Raw genomic sequence first — 26,667 nt, forward strand, 5'->3', positions numbered from 1 at the left:
GTTCGTATTAGCCTACTTTTTTTTTTCCTAGAGCAAATTTTGCTAAGTTCAGACTACTGTTGACCACAAATGGTGGACAATTGTGAGGTTGCAGAGAAATGGCTACAACATCCAGCGAAGCCAGAGAGCTTTGTTGGTGAGTTCATGACAAAAATAACAAATAATTCAAGGACTCGTAATTGGTATGAACTCAGTGTAAATGTACTTGTACATTGAGAATTATTGTTGTGATGGCCCGTCAAATGTAAAAGTGTCTGCTCCAACATAACTTGTTGGTCCATCTTAAGTTTCAAGTGGTTGGTAAAACTAGATGATCCCCAGAAGTGCCATCTATTTCCATTTACAAAGTCAAACCATTTGAACAAGAGGTCAGGTATGAACGGAGTGACTATTATTTATCAATTCATGGAGATGAATTATGGTACACTGGTGTTGAAGTTAATAACTGTATCAGCTGCTGTAGGTGTTTTCTTAAATAGAAATGTGCACAATAGGATCTGCACCAGATGTAGTTAAAATAAAGTCTATGTTTTAATCTTTTGGTTAAAAAGAAGTAAATATACCGTAAATGGAATTTTCGAAGTATAAAGCAACCCCAAGTAACATAATAGACTGAGACTGTGTCATAAATGTGATGCATGGTTTTGTTTGGCTTCCTGTTGTTTTTGGGTGGAGTGCTTTGTTTGCCATGTGTTGCGCTTCCTAAACAATTACAGCTTGAAACATCTCACTGGGGAGTCTCACATGTGGACAGATTGCAGCACTTATTAAGACAGCAAACCGAGAAGTCAGGGTGGGTGTTTAGTGACTGTGGAAGACGGAACGGTTTGGCTGACTCTAAAATGAATTGTCTTATACTCTCAAGTTTACTTTTATGAAAATGAAACATCAGGTTCTGCAAGACTGCCATCTCATCGTTTTCCCATCTCCTTTATATCTCACACATAAGGCAATAACAAATCCCATTTCACACTGATCTACACACTGGCCTTTAATGCCCATTTTATGCCATGTAAAACTCAAGCATATATAGACATCCAATTGCAACATATTTTTTATGATTTGTTCATAAACTGATATATTTAGGTATGTTATAAGATACTCAAAGATATGTAATGGTTGTTGTGTGACTAAAATAAAATTGTGAGTCTGTTTGCTGCTACTCCTTGTAGCAGCAAAGGTGGTCACTTTTATACACACATATGAAATTTAATAGGGAGTTGGGCCACTATTTGAGGCCATTACAACTTCAGCTCTCCTGGGAAGACTTTTCACAAGGTTTGAAATGTGCTTAAGGGAATATAAGATGTTTTTCAAGGACAGCATTTGTGCGGTCTGGCATTAAAGTTGGACAGGAAGATCTGGGTTCGTCGTCAGCATGAGGTTGAGTTCATGGCTTTGTACAAACCAGTCAGATTCATGCTTATCAAATTAGCTCAACTTCATATTTATGGAGCTGGAAGGGGCTATTCCCAAACTGTTGCCACATAGTCGAGAGCAGGTAAACCTGCAGCATAAAGAATTTATTTAACTGGCACTAAGGGATCAAACCTGACCAATTTAAAGCAAATCCACACCATTTATCCTCTCTACCAACTCTCCATTTGGTACAATGCAGTCAGGCGAGTACTATCCTCCCTGCAACTGCCAAACAAAGGACATCTCCACTGCCCTAGTTCTTAGTGGCTTTCGTGGCTTAGTCCCTTTACACTACTGCTTCTTGTGCTTTGTTGTATACCTCGTGATCTAGAGTTTGGATGTGGCTACTTGGTCATAAAAACCCTTCTTTGGAACGCTCTACACACCGTTTTTGAGTGCAATTGATTTACTCAGATTGTCTACACAAAACCATTTCTCAGGTTTGCAGAGAGATGTCCAAAAGAGAGGAAATATCCATTGAGCAACAGTTGTGTGGATGAAAATGCATTATTGGTGTCAGAGATCAGAGGAGAATGAGCAGACTGTTTCAAGAAGATGAGACAGCAGTAGTCAAAATATCAGCTTGGTACAGCCAGTGTATGCAGGATATTGTCTCTGAATACATAATCTGTGGCCTATCTGCATCAAATTTTGATGCAAATGAGCAATTGCAGCAAAAGCCCACATGAGGTGTGACTCCTGTCAGCGAACAACAGAAAACTGAGACTACAATTTAGCTAGCCTCCTCAAAATAGGACATTGAGAGATTGGGAAAAAGTTGCCTTTGTCCAGTGAGTCCCAATTTCATTTGCAACATTCAGATGATGGGGTCAGAGTATAGTAGAAACATAATGAAAGCTTATATCAGCAGGGCTGATGGTAGTCACAGTGACGGGAGTATTTTCCTTGGATAGTTTCAAAGCCTTGACATCGACTGAGCACCATTTAAACACCACAGCCTACCTGATGGTATTAGTAGAGTGAAGATGTATTGTGAAATAGATCTTCACTATAATAAAACCTTAATCTATTTCTGTGTTCTGAACATCAATCACACCAGTGATGCTCCATCCACCTCAGGTCTTCAGTTTGATCTCCCTGACCTGGATTTTGATCTTCTCCTTTACCACTTCATCTGGTTTCAGTTCCCCTACAGCCGCAGACACTCTGAGCTGCTGTACATGGATCTTGGAACATACTTCATGTGTTCCATATCTGTTTTTGCAGGAGATAGTGGAGTGCAATGGGGAGCTTGTGAAAGAGTCGCTGCCTTTACATTTCTGCTCCTTCTGCAAGAAAGTTTGATGGATCTTTCAAAACAGAGCAAAACCCGAACGTCGGTGCAAACCACTGATGTTGCTTCTTCTGCTTTCGAATGGGTGTGTGTGTGCCTGTGTTACAGGCACTGGGGGTTATTTGATCTCATTGTGTTGTTGGAGAGGCAACTGTACTCTTGCTTTATGACCCACCCTGTTGGGAGATATTCAGCTTCACCTGCCTCTCCTCAACTATCCATCATCCCTCTCTCGGCAAACGCATTCCACTCATCTTATTACTTTTCTACTCCCTCCCAGAAACATTTAAGACTTTCTCTCACTGGCTTGCACTTATATGTGCTGCACGATACAACCAATGTATTACTGTCAGTCTGGCTCAGATCTCACACGTACACGATTTGATAAAATATGCATTTTCACGGGCTGAATTTCTGCAAAAAAATGAGAAGTAATATTGAAAGCATTTCTTTGCATGCTTCTAACAAGTTAGCATAACACAAAATACTAAATCAAATTGTCTAAATGACTTGCCAGCTACAAACTCCGATTTTTATTTCTTTTTTTTTTCACATGTTCAGCGTTATTCCCAGAGCTTTTCCCTTTATGAAAGTCCATAAAACAGCTGTTTCATATTTCTCACCAGGGGTTCATAGTTGGGAAACATATTCAAAGTGCTGAGACACATTCACAGTAGAGTAATATCAATTATTAACTATATGGAAGTGAATACACTGATATTATCATATGATTTGCATATGTAATAAATGCTTTTGTGGCAATTTGATTAGAATGATTTAGGATAATCCACAACAGAAAAAAAAAAGTGCAATGGTGTTACAGACCATGATTGCGTGTGCGTGTGTGTGTGTGCGTGTGTGTGTGCGTGTGTGGGTGTGTGTGTGTGTGTGTGCGCCTTACAGTCTCATATCATTTCCGTGTGTGACTACAAGCCATTGCTGTGTGAAAGCAACGCCGCTTCTTCGTTAAGATGTTAAGTGTGTGGTAAACTGAACGGTGATGACAACTCCTCTAATGACTGTTTTGCACACTTCATCAGCCTGCAATATTGCCTTGTATTGCTCTCTGGTACCATCGGCAGCGTGTATGTGTGTGTGTGTGTGTGCACACTGGAGAGTGTTTGTGCATCGCTTCATGACGTGTATTGCTTTGTAGAGCCATTACGATTTAATAGGCATAGTAGAATAAGGGGTTCGTTAATGCTCCAGCAACATGAAGTAATGACACAATAAAACAATTAAATATGGTGGAGGAGAATTACTTTTTGAACAAGAAGCACCTTGAGGCAATTTGGACTGTGAACGAATAAACAGAAATGAATGATCAAGCTTATTAAAAGCTCTTTCTTTCTCTCCTTCCTTTCTCTCGTTTTTTCCTGCAACTTTTTTTGTTATGCATTTGCACTGCTTTAATTAGCTAAGCATTGTATTCTCTGCATCTGTCTGTGCAGAAACCGAGTTTAATGCATCTCTTATAAGGTGGCAAATAATTAAAATTTAAGGCATGTGTGAACGCTACATTCAGCCAATCTCAAAATTTTTTAACTCATACATTTATGGAATTTATAATAAAATTAGACACATCTTTTTCATGCTTAATCAAAAATCCTAAAATGTCCAGTTTTCAGATGTTTCCCATAGACACTGCAGAAAACCCTTTAACAGAAAACGGCCAGTGAGGTTCATGCCTCCACAAAGATTCAGTTTATCTGTAGCATATGTACTGCAGCACCCTCCACGTTCATTGGCACATTTGATGAAGAATATTTGAAAAAAAAAAAATAGCTTTACATTGATCACAGTTTTGTCAAAAAACTATTTTTGTAACACGTGGATTTGCCAAAACAGATAGTAGCCAGTTTTGATTATTCTTTGAGAATGAAGGTATAAGAGCCTAGTACCTGAATTCATTTAAAATTAATTGAATTAACAGACTTTTTCAAATCGACACCTTTGGAAATTGATATCAAGTTTTCCTCACCTTTTAAAATTGATGAAGGAAGGAGGAAGTTGTATTTAATATTTTGTAGCCATTCTTTAGCAACAAAAAAAGTTGATTACAAACTGAAACTGTGATAAACAAGGGTGGACGTGGATCCAAGTTTATTTAAAAAATTTAAAGCTCAATTGCGGCAAATATTTTTCGGGAGTTTATGCTTCTGTAAAAAAAATAAGCAAAAGGAAAAATACATCGTAGGCTCATTTTCAAATGTTTTTTTTGTGTTTAAGAGAAGAAGTTAATGTGAAGAATGGAGAATTTTTCAGGAAAATGTAAAAATATTGGTTTCATTTTTCATAAGTTTGTTTTAAAACTTTTTCTGCTTCTTTATTTTATCTCAAGCTGGTCTTTATGCAGACATTTAAGCTGTGAATTTAAGCTTGAAAACCAATTTACAGAGGTTACTGCTGTGTAGTCGCTATATTTATCTTTTGAGAAATGGAAACTTTACCCTTTACAACCTCCCTCACTTTGCCTGTTTTTATTCTCCGATCTTTGTAAAATACCTCCATCAAGCTCCTTTACCTGGAGGGTCACATCTCTTCAATGGAGGAGTGATGAGAGAAGAGATAAAATGATGGGAAAGAAATGAGGGAATTTATTATAGAATGAATGGAAGGTGTATCGGTTTTATGAAGGAATAAAAAGTGTTAAAGTGAAGTCACATGCAATAAAGGAAGAGGGAAGAGCCATGTATGTATAAAAATGATTTTATTCTGTCTGTAAAGTGATACATTGCTCCAACCATCAAAGACTGAAGACTATTCAGCTTGGCTCTTTATAATAGCACAAGAAGAACACAGAACGGAGAGCTGCATCGCTCAAGTTGTTAAATACTCCGGTTTCATAAAGATAATGACCCATCATATCTTATGACCAGTTACCAGTTTCATTCTCAAGTAACATAAAAGCCTATAGTTTCTCCTTATTCTCCTCTTGTTCACATTCACAGAGCAAATGTTAAGCTCCTTTTGCACAATTTTCCATCTTGCCATTCTGTGGTATGAAAAGACTTATGCAGTTTTAAATTTGTGAAAAATTAGACATTTTGTGGACCATAATGTACTGTCAGATCCTTGAAGTTTGTCTGTTGCTTTTGATGAGACACACAAATGCTACTCTTTTATGAACAGTCATACTGTTGTTTCATGACCAGGTATGTTACTTTCCTGTGATATAGCCTTTTGATTTATTATTAGTTTGGGGGTTTTTTTATATCAAAAGGGTCATTTTTTTGAGAATGAAATTACACTACTCTAGAGTTCTCAAAGTGATTAGATGAAGTATGAAATGCAGTCCTGCCAACGGTTTCATTATCCATTTCAAGCATTAAACATGCTGAGGCAAGTAAAGCATCTCTCTAACCTGGCATGAAATTAATGGGTTTTTGCTGCAAAATGTATGTAGCAGTTGAGCTTATGTGTGCTTTAAGAGAAGCATGCTGCTCATTTTGCCATTTCTAAATGGTTTGTAAAGTTACGTTGGTGCATTATTTTCTGTCTTCCCACTCCATTAAAACCTAGGGTAAATATGGAGTACTGTAGTGTAACAGATGTATTACATTTTAAACATGGTACCTTGACTGACAGGAAACAAATTGTGTGACTTGACCTTGAATAAGGTGCCTTGTACATAAAAAACGATGTTTCATATATATGGCCAGTTGTTTATTCTTAATACGTTTATAAAAAAAAAAAAAGTAGATTTATTTTGATTCTGATTGCGTTAGACTTCATAAAGGCTTCATGACCAGTCATTTGCTTGTGCATACACTTCCTTTCACACACGCTCTCTGAGGTGATGAGATTTTTCATCACTTGATTTAATGTTTTTATGATCTATTATAATTAATTCTGCACTTGTTAGCACAATCATACCTTAATTGAGTTGGGACTCTATCTCTGAATATTAAAAGCAGTGAAAGACTGATGGCAAAAGCAATTTTGGATAAACATTAGATGAAGATGAAGTCAGTATTCCCTCATGTGTTGCAATGGTAAAGTAACTGATGATTGTGAAAACTTTAATAAATACCACAGCAGGAGAGAGCAAGCATAATGCCTGCTTATTGTTACTCTCCGGATCATTTATACTCCTAATAATAAACAGATGCTCTATTTGACATATCTTCATATTCCCTTTGTGGATCATCTCCCGTTTCAGCTCATTCCTGGCATACTGCTCTGACACACAAACACTATTGTACCTGGTGCATTATCATTGTGTACTCTGACAAGATAATGGGAGGAATAGGTTAGCATAAACATTACTTTACATTCTCTCCCTGAATGTTTGAAATATAACGTTTTTCTTCTAGGGGTCTATAAAATACATTTTCTTGAACTCCATTTGCACAACACAGCTTCTCTATGTTTTTGGTTCTGCTCTAGGGCTCAGATATAACCGTCTGCTCTTCACTGTGCAGAATCATCCTGTAGTGGTGTGCAGTCGAACCTGAATTTTAAGTGTTTCTTTATGGGTCATGTATCTCAGGCTCTCGGTGGGGGTTTGTGAGCTCACAAATGACGGGTCCCTGGTTTTCACCTCGTATTTTTTTTCCCCAGAATGCCAGATGAGCAGAGTTAGACAACAAACAAGATTTTTTGTTTGATGTAATGAATCTATTGAAACAAGTTTGGATGGCCTTTTCAGGCCGGGGTTTCCTAAACTTTCTGTCCAAAGATACAAATATAATTTTTATGTAAGGTCTTATGGCCGGTGATGCTGGTGATGAGAAATTCCACCTTCTTAAATACACTTGCAATTTATAAGCAATAGATGGCAATAAGTCTCTGCATTTGTATATCGCTCAAGTTTTTTTACAGCAAAGTGTCATCAACTCATTATTAAAAAAAATTACATAGCTACTTTTCATGCATATATAGTGCTTTAAGAAACTAAATAAACTATGTCCATTTAGCCGGTTATTTAGTTGAACATGAACTATAACCTCAAAACGACTTGGTAAAACACAAAGACAGATAATGTCTAATAATATTTTAAAAAGAAATAAAAAGGTGTGGTGGCGTAGAGGTTAAGCACAACCCACGTATAGAGGCCTTAGTCTTCGACGTGGCTGTCGCAGGTTTGATTCCCGGCCTGACGACCTTTGACGCATGTCTTTTTCAGTATTCAAATTCTAATTTTCTAATTCTTAGAAAGAGCTTTACAAAGAAATACGCTTTATATTCTGAGTGTCACGAGTTCCTAACGTGTATACTTATGTAATGATCAGCTTGTTGAGAGGAGTCAATCCGTCCGTCCATCTGTCCATCTCTGGAAATCTTAATTTTTTTGTAAGACGTGTCTGTTTTGTAAAGGATCTTGTATTCTTCTGTTTGGTGAAAGCCATGTAATAGATTATATCTTTGGTGCCACTTTTACTGTGAATCTTATCTTGTCACTTGACAAACAGTCTCTATCAAACATCATAGTCTCGTCCCATATGAAGGAGTTCAGGTAAAGGTTGTTTGACATCTGATTCAGCTAACATGTGTTTCCTTATGCGTGGCTCCATAAATTCACAGCCGAAATACAGATGTGGAACATTTGTAGGCGGTCAGAGGGAACAGAAAAAAAAACCTTTACCCTGAACAGCACATAGAACATAAACAACTTTCTTAATCAGTTCTGCATTCCTTACTACAAAACAACAATCTGTTATTTATTTGCAGAAATCACTCCTAATCTGGATTTGGGAAGATAAAAAAACAAAAAAACAAATAAAAGCTGTTATTGGAAATATATTTGTATCAAAGGAGAATGAATTTAGGGGAGAAAAATTGTAAAAGATGGTTTGTGATTTGGATTTGGTGTGAGTGTGTTATTAAATGATGTGTGGTGACCGATGGGGAGGATGGCTTGAGGATTTATCGTGAGAAAAAAAGAGCAGGGAATGATGGAAAACAGGATTAGATAGACAACGCCGCAGGGAAGTGGTTTGGCCCTGTAGTGAGGACAACTGTGTGTGAGCAAGGAGATGGAAAGTGTGTATTTCTGTGAAATACAGAAAATCTGGAAAGTGGAGGTATAAATGAGTCGTAGTAGGCATGAGCTTGATCCTGTCAAAACTAGAACAAGGATTTTTGTTGGAAAAGCACCAAAAATCCTGAATGAAGAAGGCGGCAGAGGAAGGCAGACAGTCAGTGTATCTGACACAAAGCTCCGACGCCAGCTAATATCTTGACTATTAATATCTCCTGCTAATGAGTGCCACCCCATCATAGAGCGGCGGAACACGTAATCCTTTTTCGTCACTTTTTAGCACAAACTCTGAGTAATGCTCCTACCAAATTCCTGAAATAAAGAGTGGAAAGGACTGATCTGTTCTCAGTAAATTAAAAAAATACTGCTTAACCCCAACATCCTTGAAGTTGATTGCCTGGAAGGCTGCCAGAAATTAAGCTTAAAGGGAGATTATTAAGTAAAATTGACTATTTTGTGCTTTACATATTATTCCCTCATCAAAAACATACATACCTGGAGTGCAGCCTTGATTCTTTCATGCAATTGTGGGCAGCATAGTTGCTTGATTGTATCATGAAATGGTACTATGTGGCTGGATAAGACAGTCCGCTTAAAAGGACTGATTGGAAGAAAATGGTAAATATAAATATTTTTGGGGATTGTAAGCAGAGGTTATGGACAGTAAGTACCTTAATTGCAAATAATTCCTTCATTTTTCATAATAAATTGTCTCTTTTGTCAAAAGTAGCCAGAGATGAGCCAGTTAAAAAGCACATTCCACCCAGTCATTGACTTGCAGCATTCAATCCTCCTGAGTGAGCATGTAGCGACAGGAGGCAATCGTTTGCTTTGTGTTCTTTACTTTATAGCAACCCCTCATACTGAGCATGCATGTGGAAAACTCCCTTTTTACAGCAGAACCTGGCTCAGTACATTCTGCCTTCAGCCATGTCTGATGGTGGGTTTGAGAAGACATAGTATATACACAAAAGAATAAACAAAAGAAGTGATGTTGGAGTACTTTCTAAGTTAATGAAAAGGAAAAAAATAATAGCAGTACTACATGGATATTGACTACATGCTGTGGAGATAATTCAGTCATTCCATTCCGGTGGGCTGGACCAGAATGTTACAATATTTCTGCATATTCAGTTTGCTTTTCTGTCACCACATATTTGCCTTCATAGGAAAGTATTTCAATAACTTTTGAATGAGAAGTTGACGTTGCTCCGCCATGCTGCTCAGCTGAATGAGCGCTATTAAGGTGCAACTGAAGGAGCTGCACCTTAGCTGCACCAAGCCTGAAGCTTGTTGAGTTTTTATCTTTCATATGCAATAGATCCTCATAATCTTTTACATAAATACCAAAAAACAAAGCAGGTTGAAGGTTATAGGATTTATCAGTCATTTCAGCAGTATTCCTTTGCCTAAGATAACTCTGCTAACTTTCTAATAGATCTTCTGTCTTCACTAATTGCTTTCTTAATTTGTTATGTGATTTCACCTTGAGGATTATTATAAGTCGCATTAAAGTTAATTTAATTAAGAAGAAATAAAAAAAAAACATATTATTTTTATTTATAGATTAAATAAGTGTATATTCTAGTTACTGCTTGGATAGTTGATTATATATATATATATAGTATAACATATATGTACTGAACATCTACATCTTCAGGAAGAGCTATTCATGCGATCTACAAAGGAAGAACTGTGCTGTACAGATGTACACTTTCTAGTGAAGACAGTCATCTTACACAGAACCCAGTGAACTCTTCTGGATGATCAATCAGCATAATGATCTTTTCACTCTCCAAACAATGTTTTGATGTAAGACACTTGACGGTTGCCTGAAGGTTTCTGCTCACGCTTTACATTTTTGATCCCCTTATTGTTAATTTCGTCTTAACATGCATGGTTAAAGACAATTTCAAGTATGTCTCGCCTTACCTCTAAGGCTCATTAGTTCCATTTAATTACAAATGGCACAGAAAACCTCAGAGACCTCTAATTCAGTCATAGAAGCTAATCAGTCAGTCTGAATAAGAAGCTAATTATTGTTTCTTTTAAGAGGAGCATCAGAAGACTGGTAGCAAAATGTAGAGCTCTGCACATTGCAAGGTTATCTAGCCTTTTCTTTGTAATTGAAACATTCAAAAGGCATTTAAAAACAATCTTGATGTAAAGCTGGAATCTCTTTTCCAAGTGTTTCCTTTTGAGATAAAATCTGAGTCAGGGTTTGAGAAGGGAGCACGGTGAATGTGAGGTTGCAGAAAAACATTACAGTCGATTATACATGTATTATTCGCCTCAAAGAGGCATTTGTTTGGAAATGGTGCTTGTATCTGAAAAGGGAATTTTAGAAATGCTAAAAGGGAGCATATCATTTTAAATGCGTTCACTTGGTTAGTGTTTTTATCTAAAGTAAATTTTATTTGCTTCACATCAAACGCTAATGCAGTGTACAACCTCTGTGAACGTATTCATGGTACAGCTGCATAAAAAGCAATCAAGTGTGTTAAACCTTGACAGAGCGGGAGCGGTAAGAGACGAAGAGAGGATTTTTAGGTTTAGCTTCAGGTTTTCATTTTCTCTTCTTGGAGTGTTTCTGGACAGTTTAATGCCACAATGAGGCTTAATTCCACTCAAAACCTGTATGTCTCTAAAACTAACATTGAAAAATCATTTTGAAAAACTCTTTAAAGTACAAAAAAAGCCTGAATAATTTTTAAAAAATGTTTATCACCACTATGTATCCCTCAAATGTTAGCATTACACACATTAATAATCCCCAAAGTAAAGGAGCAGTTCCTTTAAGTTGACTTGAGCTTGTTGTATCAAGTTTCAAGATTTTAAAAAGTTATAGTTCCAAACCTGCTAAAATTTCTTGTTATAACTTACCTGTAGTTTAATGGCACATGAAAGAGATCTCTGATGGTTCATCCATTGCCAGTCATTGTAGGAAGTCTTTGCACAATCATGATTGAGAGGTTTTGAACATGAACAGGCAAAAGTGTGCACCCTCGGTCTCCTAACTCAGTCCAGCTCTGCCCTCCTGTCTGTCACCCTTTTCCCATTTAGTCCAGATTCTCTCTGTCTGCTTGTGTTTTTGACGTTTTACTTGCTCATGCATGCAAAAAACAAAGCGAAGCTGAAACACATTCTGAAATGTTCAGCTGTCTCTCTCAGATTTACACCATTTGTTATGTGAAATTAGCACTTGTTCACTGTAATCAGTTAACATGAAAAATATTGTGGATTAAAATTTTTTTGAATGTTTGATGTAGAGAAGTGAGATATATTTAGATCCTAAAGGCACGGATGCCTTCGCAGAAGACTGACATCATATCACTGCTCCTTCTCAACTGCATATAGAGGGAGCCGTGGGGTGACTGGGGAGGATGGGAGGAGTGAGGAAGGCAGGAAAGTAAATAAGATGAAAAGAAGATTCAAGAGACATGGAGGTAATAAAGGGAATCTGAGGCATGAAGGCTGACTCAGCACAGTTCTGTTCAGTAGGTGGTCGAGAGATATGCGTTGTTTAAACCAAGCAGAAGTTTTTTGCTTGTTTTTTCAGCCTTTAAATCCAAGTAATGATGAATATGTACATATAGATGAACACATTTATAGTACAATAAGCACATTTTCTACTGACGTGAAACATCACACTTAAAGCCACGTCTGTACTGGACCAAGATTGCACCAGAACGCTAAAAATAAGTTTGAACATCTACTAGATGCGTCAAAAAAAATCATCCTCATTGAGTGTGACAGATTCTCAGTAGTTGCTGAATTTTTTCAGAACGGACAGCGCCACTGGGGTGAGATTGTGGTAGCTTATTATCCAGTGGCAACATATGTTTGGCCTGGGTGCCACAGAGAGCAACCTGGAGTCATCCATGACTTCTGACCCGCATGCACTGATGTGGAATGATTTGGAGAGTATTTGTAGGAAGCAATTTGAGTTTAAAAAACTGCTTCATGTCATTTCATGTTCTGTCACTGTTCTGACAGCAACCAACACAACAAATACACCTTCCCACTCCTACACCTCCATTGGGGATTCTTGCACATAGAGCTTTATATGAGTGATTTTCTGGTGGAAAAGGACTCTTATGTGAGAGAAGCACACACACCTCCAAAATGCGCGTACAAGCAGGTTGGTGGTGGGAGGACACAATCTTGTCTTCACAATAGTACCAGTAGGTGCGTGCGTTGTGAGCTGGCGCAAGACTCAACCCTCGGCATCCGGTGTACGATTTTCAAAATAAAAGCTCCTCCAGACTCAATACATAGAACGGACATATTTAATTATTTCTTGTGCGGCCCAGTACCAATTGGTCCACGAACCGGTACCGGTCCGCGGCCCGGTGGTTGGGCTGCTCTAGATGTCAGTGAGCAGCTTGGAGTCCTGAGATCAACCCTCAAATTTGAAGGTTGGTGACAAACAGGACAAAAATTTAATAAGAGATCCGATCTCAAGTAATTTTCTTCTTCTGTTGTATAAATATATGAATTGCCACAATATTGTCGGAAAAAAATTCTTAAATCAGTGTTGGATGCTTTTGTCTAGGTTCACAGTTCTGGTATTAGTGGGTTTAAGCCAAAACACCTGAGCCATTTCAATTTTAAAACAGTCACCTCTAGTGTTTTCTGATGTGATCCAGATGCTTTATGCTCACTTTTCGACAGTATCCTTCATTTGGTTGCCGCAATTCATCAAAACAACCCACTCCAGGTCCTCCAATTAGCCGAACAAATGTTGCCTTGTTCTATTTCACTCCTAATGTTGAGTGAGGCAGTTGGAAAATAAGCATAAGTAGAATTAACGTCTACAGGTCATAAAACATTTCTGTGGCATATTTGACTTGAAAATGCACGTCTTTGACTGACATTATTTTATTCTACTGTTCTCTGTTATATATTGCTTGCAGGCTCGCCTCACACAGGGTGTGATACCAACACAAATGCATGCTCATATGTCACCTGAGATACATGTTATGCCTCCATAAGCACTGTCTTCACTTTGCTCTTCATTTTCTCTTTGACTTATCTGATATCATATTTTGTTTTTCTTTACTCTGACCAATCTAACCTTTCCCACTCTTTTATTTATATGCCACTGTCTTTTTTTCATTTGACAACATGTGTGTTTCGGTCCAGTGTGCACAACGCAGGCTTAAGGTTGGCACCAGCCTCAATGCACCAACATAGATCAGTGCACACGTTGGCACACAAAATAAACAGACCTTCAATTTGTGTGTTTATGCAAAGCCAGCATTTGCTGCTCGAATCAGCAGACCACGACCAATTACAGCCAATCCAATTACCTTCTAACATGCAACACTTGATATGGAGAAAAGTGTGCCCAGACCTTAAAGAACAAAGCTGTGATTAAAACAAGCAGCCGTTGTTGACTGTGTGCGTGGGCGTGTGTAAGTGTGTGTTTACTGACCTGCAGGTTATTCCCCGGTTGGCTTGTCGTCATGTCTGATTGGCCACCTGCCGGTTTCATCACATTGCACCAGAGACAGAAACAGACCTCTGTGGCCTCTCACCCATGGGTCTCCATCCTTCTCTTTCTTTCTCTCTCTCCCTCTTTCTCTTACTGTTTGTCTCGTTGTCCGATTGAGCCAGGCTTTGAGCCCAGTGTTGGCTGACGCTGGTTTTGTCTGGCAGACTGAGCTGTGGGGAATCACTTTGATTTAAGTGAAAGACAAAGCTCACGCTGCCATCTTTGAAGCAGCTGTCCTGCACAAGAAAGCCTAATGGTTGACACACACAAAGTACACAAATACATGAAAATAACTGATTCTCTCTCTCTCTCTCTCTCACACACACACACACACACGCCTACACACGCAAAAGCTTATAAAAGACAGCTGTGACACAAATTAACGTGTGTGGAACCTGTCTTCTGCTTGCACATGTTAAAAAGAAAATATTTTCTTCTTTGAACTCCTGGACAAACGCCTAAAAATCAGCCAAGCTGCGTTTTGCTTGTTTTGTAGACTTTAAAGCCTCAGTTTAAAGTCTTTTTACACTGAGAATCATGTGAGTAATCTTTAACATGCAACAAGATATTCTAATGCATAGCTACTTTAAATATTTTGCTTTGGATATTGTTTGGTACCCATCTCCACCATTCATTGGGTGGGAGGCAGAGTGCAGGGTGCAACTCACACCTGACCTAGAGACTAATTTACCTAAAAGTTATGTTGTTTGACTGAAGGAGGAAGTCAGACCTCCTAGGGATAATCTATACATGCAGGGAGAACATGCAAACTCTATGCAGAAAGACCCCAGGCCAGGATTTGAACCCAGAACCTTTTTGATGTAAGGCAACAGTGCTTACATTGCCTTACGTAAGTACGTGAGGCTTACGTGCACATGGACTATTCCGCTATGCAGCCAACTGTACACAATATGAAATTTAATTTCCTGTCATCCAAGAATAGGTCAACACAAAAATCCACAAATATAAATGCTATACTCACCATCAATCAGTTTCTCAGTTTTACAAAACAGCCAATGGCTTTAAATGTGTAGTGTTTAATTATAATGAGGCTAATAAGGGAGTCAGTGCATACATAACCTGGAAAAGTAATTTGTATGTTGCTCTAACTGAACTGCTGGCAGATCAAAAATTGTGGCTCAAAAAAACTTATTTCTTCAGGCCAAATGAGGACGTAAAACACAGAGGAAATGATCAAGATATTTGAGACAGACCTTTAAACAGAGGATGCATTCATTTTGTATAGAACTCTTGTTTGGGACTTTGCCCTTCCTTTGCATGCATCAAAGAGTAACATAACTCTTTGGTGAGTCAATTAAATGTAAAGTGGGGGTGAAATTGAAAGTATTGATTTTTTTGCCCATCTCTTACCTTCACTGCCCAATGTTTCCAGTTGCTTTCAGTTTTTAACTTAACTTATTCTTATCACTACATTACTAATGTTCTCTTGTTCTGGTTCTTCAATAGATGACAAAAGAAACAAATAGTAGACCGATAAGGAGAATGTGGTGCTTAATTTCGGAGAGAAACAAACTTAGTTGGGAGTTCAGACAGAAATGTGAGTTCCGACTAACTGCTGGTGGTGTTAGCTCAGGGATAATGATAAACATTATAGCAAAATAATGGGTGGGGGACTCTGTTACCGTGGCTTCTGATGTGGCTTTATCTACTCTCTTAACACCCAACACCAGATTGCTTCCAACCTCTGCAGACTTGGATGGGGACGTGCAGTAAGCAAATCGCTGACCGCACGAGCTGCCGGCAAAGCTCGGGTTTGAATTTCAATCAGCGCACAACCAGGAGGAGGGATGGAAAGATGGTTGGAAGGAGGGGAAAGATGAAGGGGTCAGCTCAATGAGATAAGGAAGGGTGTGGAATGAGAAATGGATTATGAAAGTGGTAGCAGATGGAGATATTTTACATAGAGGCAGATAGACGGATGACAGGGTTAGGGTGAGGCTGCGACAAGGGGACAGAGCAGAGAGATAATTACTAAGATAGAGAAGGAAGTAAACCGCCAAAGAGAAAGAGGGGATTACAACTTTCCACCACGGTGGATAGATTGGCAGTAGCAGACAGGAAGACAGGCAGGACAGAGGTGCAGGAGATGAGAGGAACAGGTGATGCCAAGCAGAGGCAGAAAAGACTTGGATAGAGAGTATTTGATGGTGAGGGATGACAGTGGGTGAGAGAGAAGTCCTTGCCAGAGGGAACAAATATGTCTAAAAGCAAACACCAACGATTCATTTCTCAGTTGATTTTCCCTTGCACGTACTATGTTTTTTTTGTGTGATATCAGGCTTGCTTGTTTGTATTCTTAAGCAAGTTTATCCTCTCATGTGCAGTGCTTAACTAGATGCACACGCACAAACATCCGCGTACAAATGCTCAATGGTCTCCCAAGACGTATCGACATCTTTTCATATTCCTGAAATTGGCTGAATCAAAGTGCTGCTCACAAGACAGGGAGTCGGTTTATCAAAAGAGCTCCTCAGCAGCCGAGGTGAGCGGCTAAAACGTGGTTTCAAAAGAGATATTTTTAAATGTCCAACCAGGAGGCAGCTGCACACCAGTGACGGTTCCAAACTCTTGCAGCATTTACATTTTGACAATGTTCATACGCTTGAGGAGCAGAGTATCCCCAGGTGGGAAGAAGAGAAATCGAGTTTAAAAGTGGGAGGAAGTGTTTTGGGCCTCTAGGCTTCTTGGAGTAAAAGTTTGATTTAGTTTATAAACTAGAATGGTTGGGGATTTACTATGTTGATAATGTGGATACTGTTACAAATTTTCTGTTCTAGTCTTTGCATTCCTAACAACTTCTGAATAGGACTCTCTCTTTTGCATATAATGCAAAAACCCTTACCAGAGATTTGCATTTGTGAAGAATATGTTACAATTTTAATTATAGAATTTTATACAGGATCTCCTAAGTTGCTGTCACACTGTTCCCCATCTCCCCACATGTTGGCATATTGCAAAAAATGTGTTACGAAAGCTTTTATTTGTGGGCATCTGGCAGATTATGTAGAACATCCTATCATATCTTTGAAGTATGTGGATGGGATACATAACTTTTCACTACGACGTCAAGTTCTTGTTTTGTTTATTTTAAATGGAAGTAACATCTAACTACCTGGGAATTAAATTTCAAATAGTTGTGAGTGCCTGCAAGTGATCAGATAATTCTTAACCAAATTAATAAGAATATCTCTTTCATGTATCCAGCATTTAGTGTTTTCAACTACACATATTAATTCACTGAATGAGGTCATGGGATGCTAGATGCAGTCCATCTTCAACCAGAAGGAAAAGGTTATTACATGTTGTCTAATGAGAGTTTAAATTGCACATAATACGTCCTCTAATGGTTTTACTTCTGCAGAAGCATCAGCATCCAAACAATCTTATTTAATTTTACTTTCAGGTGAGATTTGACAGCAGAAACAGTATTGGCATAGGAACGCAGACACACACACGCCTCCTTCTCTTTGTCTGGCATAATTTTTTAAGACTTTTCTGGTGTTAGTGGTTTGTATTTGCAGCAGATAAGACAGGAAACAAGCATAAAAAATAGAGGGGAGGAGATGCAGCAAAAGGTCCAGATTTGGGAATCAAACTCTGATCAGTTATATGGAGGTCTAGTGGGGCAGCCGCTCTATCTCTACACCATCACCGTCCGCACCTAGCATCATTCTTACACATAAAAAGAAACAGCCTTTTAAAGTTGGCACGTAAAGTAACGAGAGTGCAGCACCCATTAGCAGACTGATGTTATAGGAGCACCTTAGCTGACAACTTTTAGGCAAAGTAAGATGGAGAGAAGAAATGAAGACCAGCAGAAAGAACGGAGAGATGAGATAAAAAGGAAAGTGATTTTGTAGCTGTCCTGTTTGTTCACACCTCCGTTTCTGTCTGCATGGATGATAGAATATGACGCCGACTTAGTGTCAGGCTCTTCGCTGACACCTGCTGTAGGAAAAGATTACAGAGATTGGGTGGTAAAAGAGAGGCGATGAAAGATAACAGATGGGCAGATTTGGATGCAAAGATACTCACTCAGTGGCCATTTCCTGCAAAATCTGAATGAGACATTACTCTCTCCTCCTGGATTTATTAATTTTTTTTAGTTCATCTCCATCTCCCTTATCAATAATCACCTTTTGTTTTCTTTTGTTCTCCTAATTTGTTGAGAGTTCTTTAACATTTTTTTTTTATTTTTGTCCAAGCACTTTGTTTATCTGCCTTTGTCTCTCCTCTCAATGTTAAATGTGAATTCCTGGCAGTGGATGTCCAGAAGACCTGATTTTGACAGAGCCTAACAGAGGTGTGGTGAAAACAATATCAAAAGTGACAGCTTAGAGGGTGTTTGTATGTAAGGCAGACAGAAACAGGGACTATTTTTCTTTACAAAGACAATTCTGACGCGGCAGCTGTTAACGTGTCAAAATGGATTGGAAAAATTCTGAGGTGTTCCAGTTTACTTAAACTAATGTCAGATCCCCTCCTACCTCCTAAATGAGCGTGTGCATGCCTTTGCTTTTTACTGCGCGCACGCCGTCAGCAAAAAGTTGGTGCTGAAAACTGATAAACCATTATGCACGACGTGGGAGTGCATGTTTATGTCCCATTTGGTGTGTACTTGTGTGTGTGCGAGCAGGCGAGTGTGTGTTCGGTTTAATGATCTTTTTGATGGTTCGCTGTAGCGGATATTGAGATGGATGGTCCATATGCTCTTTATGGGCCATGCATATTTCATATTCCAGCAGCAAAGCCGAGCGGAGCAGGCATTGCTTATATGGCCAGGATGTTGCACTGGGACGTGGGAAGACTTTATGAGGCCTCAAATGCACATCCCACAGCTTTCCTCCTTTCTCCCCCTCTTTTTATTTCCCCCACTAAATGTCAGAATACAAATAAATACGGCACATTTCTAAAAGACACCTTAACACCAATAAACCATAATTCTGTTTAAAGCTATTTGCTTTATAATGGACCCAGGTGCCCACCTGCTCACTGCTGTCATGAGTGTATGTGTGTTGAAATATTATTTACACCAAAGAGCTGCACTTTAGCTCAGAGTTAAGCCAATCACAGCTTTCCTACTTGTTGTGATAAAATAAATAAATAAATACAAATTAGAATTGTCAAACAAACACCAGGTTACAGAGCTGCCTTGTTTAGTTTCATTGGAAACTAAAGATGAATTTATTAAATATGCATATGCAGTACACATATAATGTGTTAAATTGTAATGTTTTCGTTTTTTATCACGTTGAATATCGGCAAATGACAAAACAAAATGTTCATATTAAATATGATGCATTTTTTTTTAAATCACCCCGTCTTCCACAATTCAATTCCTACAAATATTGATTCCAATTTGAAATATTTTACATAAGATACGACAACAACTTACACCTTACATCAAAAGGTGTAAGTTATATTTGCAGCACGTGTTACACTGTGCTCTAAAATATGATCTCCTCGGCAAATGAACGCACCTTTTCTGGAGTTATATGATAATTGACAAGTTGCTGGCGTATAAAGAAACAGGCGAGTGAGGAGTGACAGATTGACAGCTGGCAGAGGAACATGTCTCTTAGGAGAGAAGCGTCAAAGATTGGACCAGAAATGAGAAAGGAAAAGTTGGACAGATGGAAGGATGCTGATAAGCATGAGGAGACATAAGAGAATGGCTGATAGTGGGGGCAGGGTGGATGGGTGGGACATGAGAGGAGGGATGTTTTACTGATACTCTGATACTTTGACAGAGACTTCTCATGTTCAGTGGAGAGAGTCGACCACATCATCAAGCACTGACACAAACACCCCCCGACATGCCAACAAATCAAGATCCTTCTCCGTTTGTAATCCCTTCAAACTCTGTCTGTGTTTTTTACATTAATATTTCTGCTGCTCTGCCATCACAGGTTTATATTTTCATCAGACCTTGCATTTGTACTCAAAGTTTTTGCACGGGAGAGCTACAGCACCCTCAAAAATATATTTCTCCTTACAGATTTCTTCTGTTTTGATGTTTTTTCTTTGTGACAGTTAAGTGTTTTAGGTCAAGAAATGAATTTTAATATCAGACAAAGACAGCCTGATTAAACAAAAGAAGCAGTTTGCAAAATTTGCTTTTATTTTTTGAAAAGAAAAAAGATACTGAGTTTCATATTGAGAGTATCTCAAACTTTAGCATGTATTCAGGATTTGCTTTTCTTTTTGTTTATCCTGCTGCTTGTTTTTTCAGTATCTTTATGTTTTATAATTTCTCTTTTTTGTAGTTGCTGTTTGGTTTGTCTGTATTTAGTACATTGTTGCTGGTACTGCATTTTATGTTTTCTGTCATACCTGCTTTCCAAAAAAAGCTTGATAAATATATGAGGGCAAAAAGTGGAAAAGAAACGAAAGAATAAAAACTATTCAAAGCAATCAGGAGAAAAACACATGTTGCTGCATTTTGACTAACTTGTGAATAATCACAATTTTTGTTTAATATTAGCTCACCTTCTCTAGCCACACCTTGGCCTGACTCATAGGTAGGTCTATAGAATCAAGATACTGCTTAGATAGAACCTGTCTCGCAACATGAAGAAGGCCAAAGATCCCAAAACACTTAATGCCTGGCTGTTCCAAAACAGAAGAGCACACTTTGGTCACACAAAATTAAGGGTCTTGCATGACTATGTTAAAGTCTGTACTTGAAATGTTGTGCCATGATCCTAAATAGGCTGTTTGTGTTTGAAACACTGCCACAATATTGGATTTAAAACAAATTTGCAAAGAAGAGTGGCCAAAACTCCATAACAGCATTTTAAAAGACTCATTGCCAATTAAGGCAAATGATTGATGGTCGCCGTGGCTGCCAAATGTGGCACAGCCAGTTTTTAGGTTATGGGTGTAATCACTTTTTAACACATTGGCTAAGTTGTTTTGTATTTTCTCAGGTTATCTGTGACAGTAAGATCTTATTTTACACAGAGAAAAAATATAAGGGGGAACAAATCCTTTTTTCACAGCACAGTGAGGACCTGGCTCTAGAACTGACTGGGTGTAATAAAACAAAGCATGTGTATTTGTAAGTACAGACTCCACATGCTATAGATATATTCAGGCAGTTGTTCTGTTCTTTCATAAGCTACACAAGTTCCAACTTTGTGTTTTATTTGTAGGCCTTTGCTGACTTTTATTTAGGGGTTGAAAAACTTGTTTGCTCATTCATTAGCCAACAAAGCCTTGTGCTTGTGTTGTCACTTTGGCCTGCATGCTTTCTAGATTCTCTGTGCAAACACATCAGCGTGCTCTCTTTGTCTTTTATGTTCCTCTTTGACAAAAAAATAAAAATAGAAACCTCACAATCGGGTAAGCTTGATCATTATTGTTTCCTGGTGAGCAAGCTTTCGTTTTCCTCCGCTCGCTGTTTCACTCCATTGATTCAATTTTTCCTAAACGGGTAATTGAGCTCTCATTGTTTAGATTAGCAATGGGCCTCCATCAGCATGCTTTAATTTCAGGCCTTTGTGACCAAGTATGTTTGAATGCCTTTAATTAATTCTCGATGTCAATGTTCATTAACGGAAACGTCGGAGCTCAATGTCATCTCCTGCCTGACAAGACTACCCAGACATATTTAAACACTTAAAAGACCTGTGTGTGTGTGTGTGTGTGTGTGTGGGTGTGCGTGTGCGTGTGCGTGTGTGTGTGTGTGTGTGTGTGTGTGTGTGTGCCATCACTGTCCATCTTTTTTCTTATACTAAAGCTAAGAGAAGCTGCTTCTGCTGCTCACCGGTGATAACATTTATTGTTCTCTTCACATTACCTTCCAATAGCAATAGATATCTCTAACTTTGCTTAGGGCTGTCCTACTTGTTTAATTAAATCATTTGGTCACTTTGTTTTCAGTATTGTTGTAAATTGTAGGATTCACTGAAATATGTTCTGTCTAAGATGTTCTGTCTGGCTTTCAAAATATGCACAATCTTTATACAAGGGTGAAAGCCCTGATTTTTACCTTCTGAATACAATCACGAATAAACCGAGCTAAGATTTGCATCAAATGACATAAATATACAACATATCACTGGTGAAAATGAGCTGCAGATCCGGACCGGAACCAGCGGCAGAGAGCATGAGTAAATGCCTTCTGCTCTTGCTGCACACCTTGTTTGATTGTAGCTTGATCGATGACAGCAGATTCAAGCTTCTCTTTTCTTCTTTCAGAAGCAAATAAATACAAATAAAGTATAATATTCAGAGAGAACAAAACTAATAATATCACAAGAGAAGTCAGACTAATTCTACGTGGCCGTTTCTTTGTTAATATAAAGCTTTTTTCTTCAAAACTATTAGTTGCCTTGTTCTTTTGTACTTGCGTGTGAGTTACGCAGCAGCTTTTGCAGACTCGTGTGTGACAACAAGCTTAACATGTCTTTCTTGACTTTATTCTTCTGGTAATAATTTTTTTCCCCCTGAATCAGCCTGAAAAGCGAGACTTAACGTCTCCCCAAGTCATGTTGCAAATCTGTGCAGCTTAGTAACATTTTCCTCCACTTTGTCCACATCGCATGAAGCAGGATGCTGCATCTGGCTCACAGTCTCACTGTGATGAAATTGAGTATGTTGTGAGAATATATAAGTACGTTGAGTATATGTAGAGTTAATGCCAGTTTTAGTTTCAAGAAAATAGCATATTTCACATTTAAGAGAATATATTTATCACTTTCCTCTAATCTCATGGCTCTATTTGCTTGGTATTTTAGTGTTGAGCCTAACCAATTGCAGTGTTTGCTTAAATTTTCTTTTTCTTTGTCTCGTTTTGAAAATACAGATATTAAGGAATATTTTTAGAGATCTTTTTTTTTTGAAAGAAAAAAGAACATAGTCTTTTCTTCTGACCATATTTCATTTTGTGGACATCTCCCCTGGAGGACAAGTGAAACGTATAAAACTGGCTGTATGGTAAAACAGATTTAGCAACACTTCTTCTCCACCTCACTGCTTTCAGCCTACTCTTCATGGACCCAGAAGGAATGGAAAAAAAAAACATACTAAAAATTCCCCACCTTACTTTGCTTTAAAACATGTTTTGGCACAGTAGTAGCAGATGATTTGTGATAATACAGAATGATAATAAGTAATGTTTAATTGGCCATTAGAGAGAAAGAGGATGTTAAAGTAAAGGGGGGTGTATTTTAGCACAAACCCCTGATGTCCTCCCCTCCCTCGTTCTTTCCCCTCTATTTCTGCTAAAATCGAGGACTTGTTTGGTCGTCATAGAGACTAATGTTGAAAGCCAGCTGAGGTTTTGTCTTGAAAGCCCATTAGGCCAGAGCTTAGTTGGCACTCGCCTCGGTTTTGCTTTTCTTTGCTTCCTTTAGAGCAACATAGGAAAAAAATCATGCCGTGTGTTTAACTGCACTCTAATTTAGTGTGAGGGTTAAATAAAAGTTGCAGTTTCCTCTGAGCTGTTGTCTTGCATAAAGTGTTCCCCAGGTTTTTCCTAATATATTGGAAAACTTGACCACATACGGCTACACAGTTGGGCACGGCAATAACAAGCAGATCATGGTGTTGAATATATTCACTGGCCACAATATTAGGAACACTTTACCAGTACAATTTTTTTTTTCTTGCTTTAAATCTTTTTTATGTCCTTTAGATTTTATGTATTTATATTTAGATGTATGAGATGGAAGGCAGATTCATTGCTTGAAACTTGAGCAATAAAGAAAATGCTAATGCCAAGAGGTGCAAATAATTTTGACCTCAACTATAATTGGTTATTTTTACCACGATTCTCTCATTTCTTGCAATCCAATAAACAAAAATGGTTTTACACATATTGGGTTGCAACTGAAAAAAATAACAAATATAATATTTAGGGATAATTTTGTGAACCCTGCATTTCTTTTTTAATTGTAAGGATAAGGTTACACCAGATTTGAGTTAATGTAAAAGCACAGGTCTGGCTCACAGGTATGACTCAACGCATCCTAGATTCACGTCTAAATGAGGTTTCCGTGTTGCCTCAGACCTGAAATGAAATCCATCTCAGTGGGAGTAATGGCAACCTGTGTGGTCTTCTCCTGCTGTAGCCCATCTGCTTCGAGGCTTGAAGCAGAGAATATCATCTGCTATCAGAGATGATATTCTTCCCATCTTTGTTGTAATTGTTACTTGAATTATTTTCTGTTTCGGGTGAAAAGAACAGATAGATAGATAGATAGATAGATAGATAGATAGATAGATAGATAGATAGATAGATAGATAGATAGATAGATAGATAGATAGATAGATAGATAGATAGATAGATAGATAGATAGATAGATAGATAGATAGATAGATAGATAGATAGACAGACAGACAGACAGACAGACAGACAGACAGACAGACAGACAGACAGACAGACAGACAGACAGACAGACAGACAGACAGACAGACAGACAGACAGACAGACAGACAGACAGATAGATAGATAGATAGATAGATAGATAGATAGATTTGATTTGTTATTTGGGTTAGTAAGGAATTAAACAGGTGCTCCTAATGCAGTGGCATGTGAGTGGGGTTTAGAAGCGCTTATGTTTTATGAGGCAGAATCATCCCACCCACCCTGTAGTTCAAGTGGGTTAAAACAAGTGCATGTAGAAAAAGAGGTATTTGCAAATTCTCCATGACCCAGGTCTGCTTGATTGATGGCGCCTTGTCCCTCCACCTGGCGAGCCCCGTTTCTTAGCCCAGATCCCTCAGTAAAACGGCTCTGCAGAGGGATCTGAGTAATAAGCTGCTCTTGTACGGACTACAGGCTTATCCCTGCACCAGAGTGGTCTTGATATTCAAGCCTCCAGAAGCCGGCCCAAACGCATCAGTCAGCTGGACGCATACTGCCACGTAATTTTGCCAGGAAGTGAGCCCAAACCGGCTGGGGGAATGATTGTAATGCAGCCGATTGATCAGGTTTCACAGTACGCTGCCAAGCGATCAATGTGTAGGGCAGTGTACTGATGTTAGTATGTTTTTTTTTTGTTTGTTTGTTTTTTTTTTATTTGTGGGCACAAGGGGGTCAGGGCTAGTGTTGTATGTTTGGGACTGTGCATGTAGGAATCAATAGCTGGGTCAGAGGGTAATGTCTCACTGAGTGCTGAGTCTATACAAAGCCATCAGAGAGGATCACCATCAATCATGTAGAAGCTTAGTGAACGTATGCTTTCTTTCTCTTCAGTGCCTTTCTTTACCTCTGATGTCCCGAGCGTCTGAGGGGATCACTGCTGCTCGTGTAAGGGCTTTGGGAACAGAGACCGAGGGAGATGCAGGGAAGCAGAGGGATATAGAAGCCCACAGATGGGTGAAGGGAACAAAGTGGCAGAAGAGGAATGAAAGACGGGTTTGTTTTGCAAATATTAAGTGATCGACACAGTGGCTTGCAAAGGTTTTCATGCCTTTTTGAAGTTTTACGCATTTTCACACATCACAACTTCAAACCTCTATGTACTCTATTGGGATTTTATGTCTTAAACAAACACAAAGTAGTGAATGACTGAAGTGAATGGAGAATAGTCCTTAGTTTCCAGTTTTTAAAAATACTACGAAGTAAAGTTTGATCCCAAATTAAAATACAGTGCAGCCAATTTTCTAATTGGTAAATTTAGTCCACCTTTGTGGTATGTTGTACAAACATATTTATATATATTTATATATAATGTATATTATATATTTATATATAAATATGTGCCATTGTAAATGAGCAAAATATCAGGAAATAGAAACACAAGAAAGTTGAGCTTCACAAGTAAAAGCAACCGCAGTGCCCGTGGTCATTGGAGTAGTCGGGGCATTGACCCCCACATTAAAGAAATGGCTCCAGCAGATATTTGGAGAAACCCAAGAGATCTTTGTCCAGGAGATAACAAATTGCAGGCCATCACAAAATTCAGGTGTTCTTTATTTTCTTTGACCTGATGTATTCTGACGTCTCTATTCTCCTTCCTTCATCTTCTGGCCGTGCATGTGTTTTGGCCTCGCCTTTCTCCATCTGTTTTTCCCTTCATGCTCATTTCCTCCCTTCCAACTATCTGCATGTGCGAGAATGGAACCCACAATAAAAGCACATGTGATGGATGCCTGTGCGAGGAGAACATGCCTATTACCGAGCATAATCGTGCTGGACGGTATGCTTGTTGAATGTGGCTCCACTTTGGAGCCGGACAGCTCGATCAAAGGAGCCAATAAAGCGGGCCATGAGGTTTTGAGGGGACATCTGAAGGAATAAGAGAGGAAGGAAAGAGAGAGGAAGTAGAAAGAGCGATGCAATAGTGTGCAAACGGTAAGGCAAGAGCAGAAAAGTGAAGCAAATGTGGGAAAAGGTCGGAGAAGAGAAACGATGCCCATTTAATAGGATCATATGTGAGAGCTCTTATCAAGAATCCCTGTTAGCTCTAATACTTTGATCAATTACCGATGATGAACCAACGC

At 38.6% G+C, this 26,667-nt stretch overlaps 1 protein-coding gene across 3 annotated transcripts in view; it reads left to right on the forward strand.

The window, feature by feature from the left end:
- efna3b (ephrin-A3b) overlaps window positions 1-26,667 on the forward strand; it is a 74,156-nt gene that overhangs the window by 25,427 nt on the left and 22,062 nt on the right. The window contains exon 1 of one of the 3 annotated variants that reach the window (XM_044116764.1): window positions 25,501-25,579. The exons of the other annotated variants lie outside the window; for them this stretch is intronic. Coding sequence (XP_043972699.1) covers window positions 25,569-25,579 — 11 coding nt within the window. The 5' untranslated portion in view covers window positions 25,501-25,568. Of the gene's footprint in view, window positions 1-25,500; window positions 25,580-26,667 lie in introns of those variants that run through there. 3 annotated transcript variants of the gene reach the window in all.

Source organism: Gambusia affinis, linkage group LG05, assembly GCF_019740435.1.
Source record: "Gambusia affinis linkage group LG05, SWU_Gaff_1.0, whole genome shotgun sequence".
NCBI lineage: Eukaryota > Metazoa > Chordata > Actinopteri > Cyprinodontiformes > Poeciliidae > Gambusia > Gambusia affinis.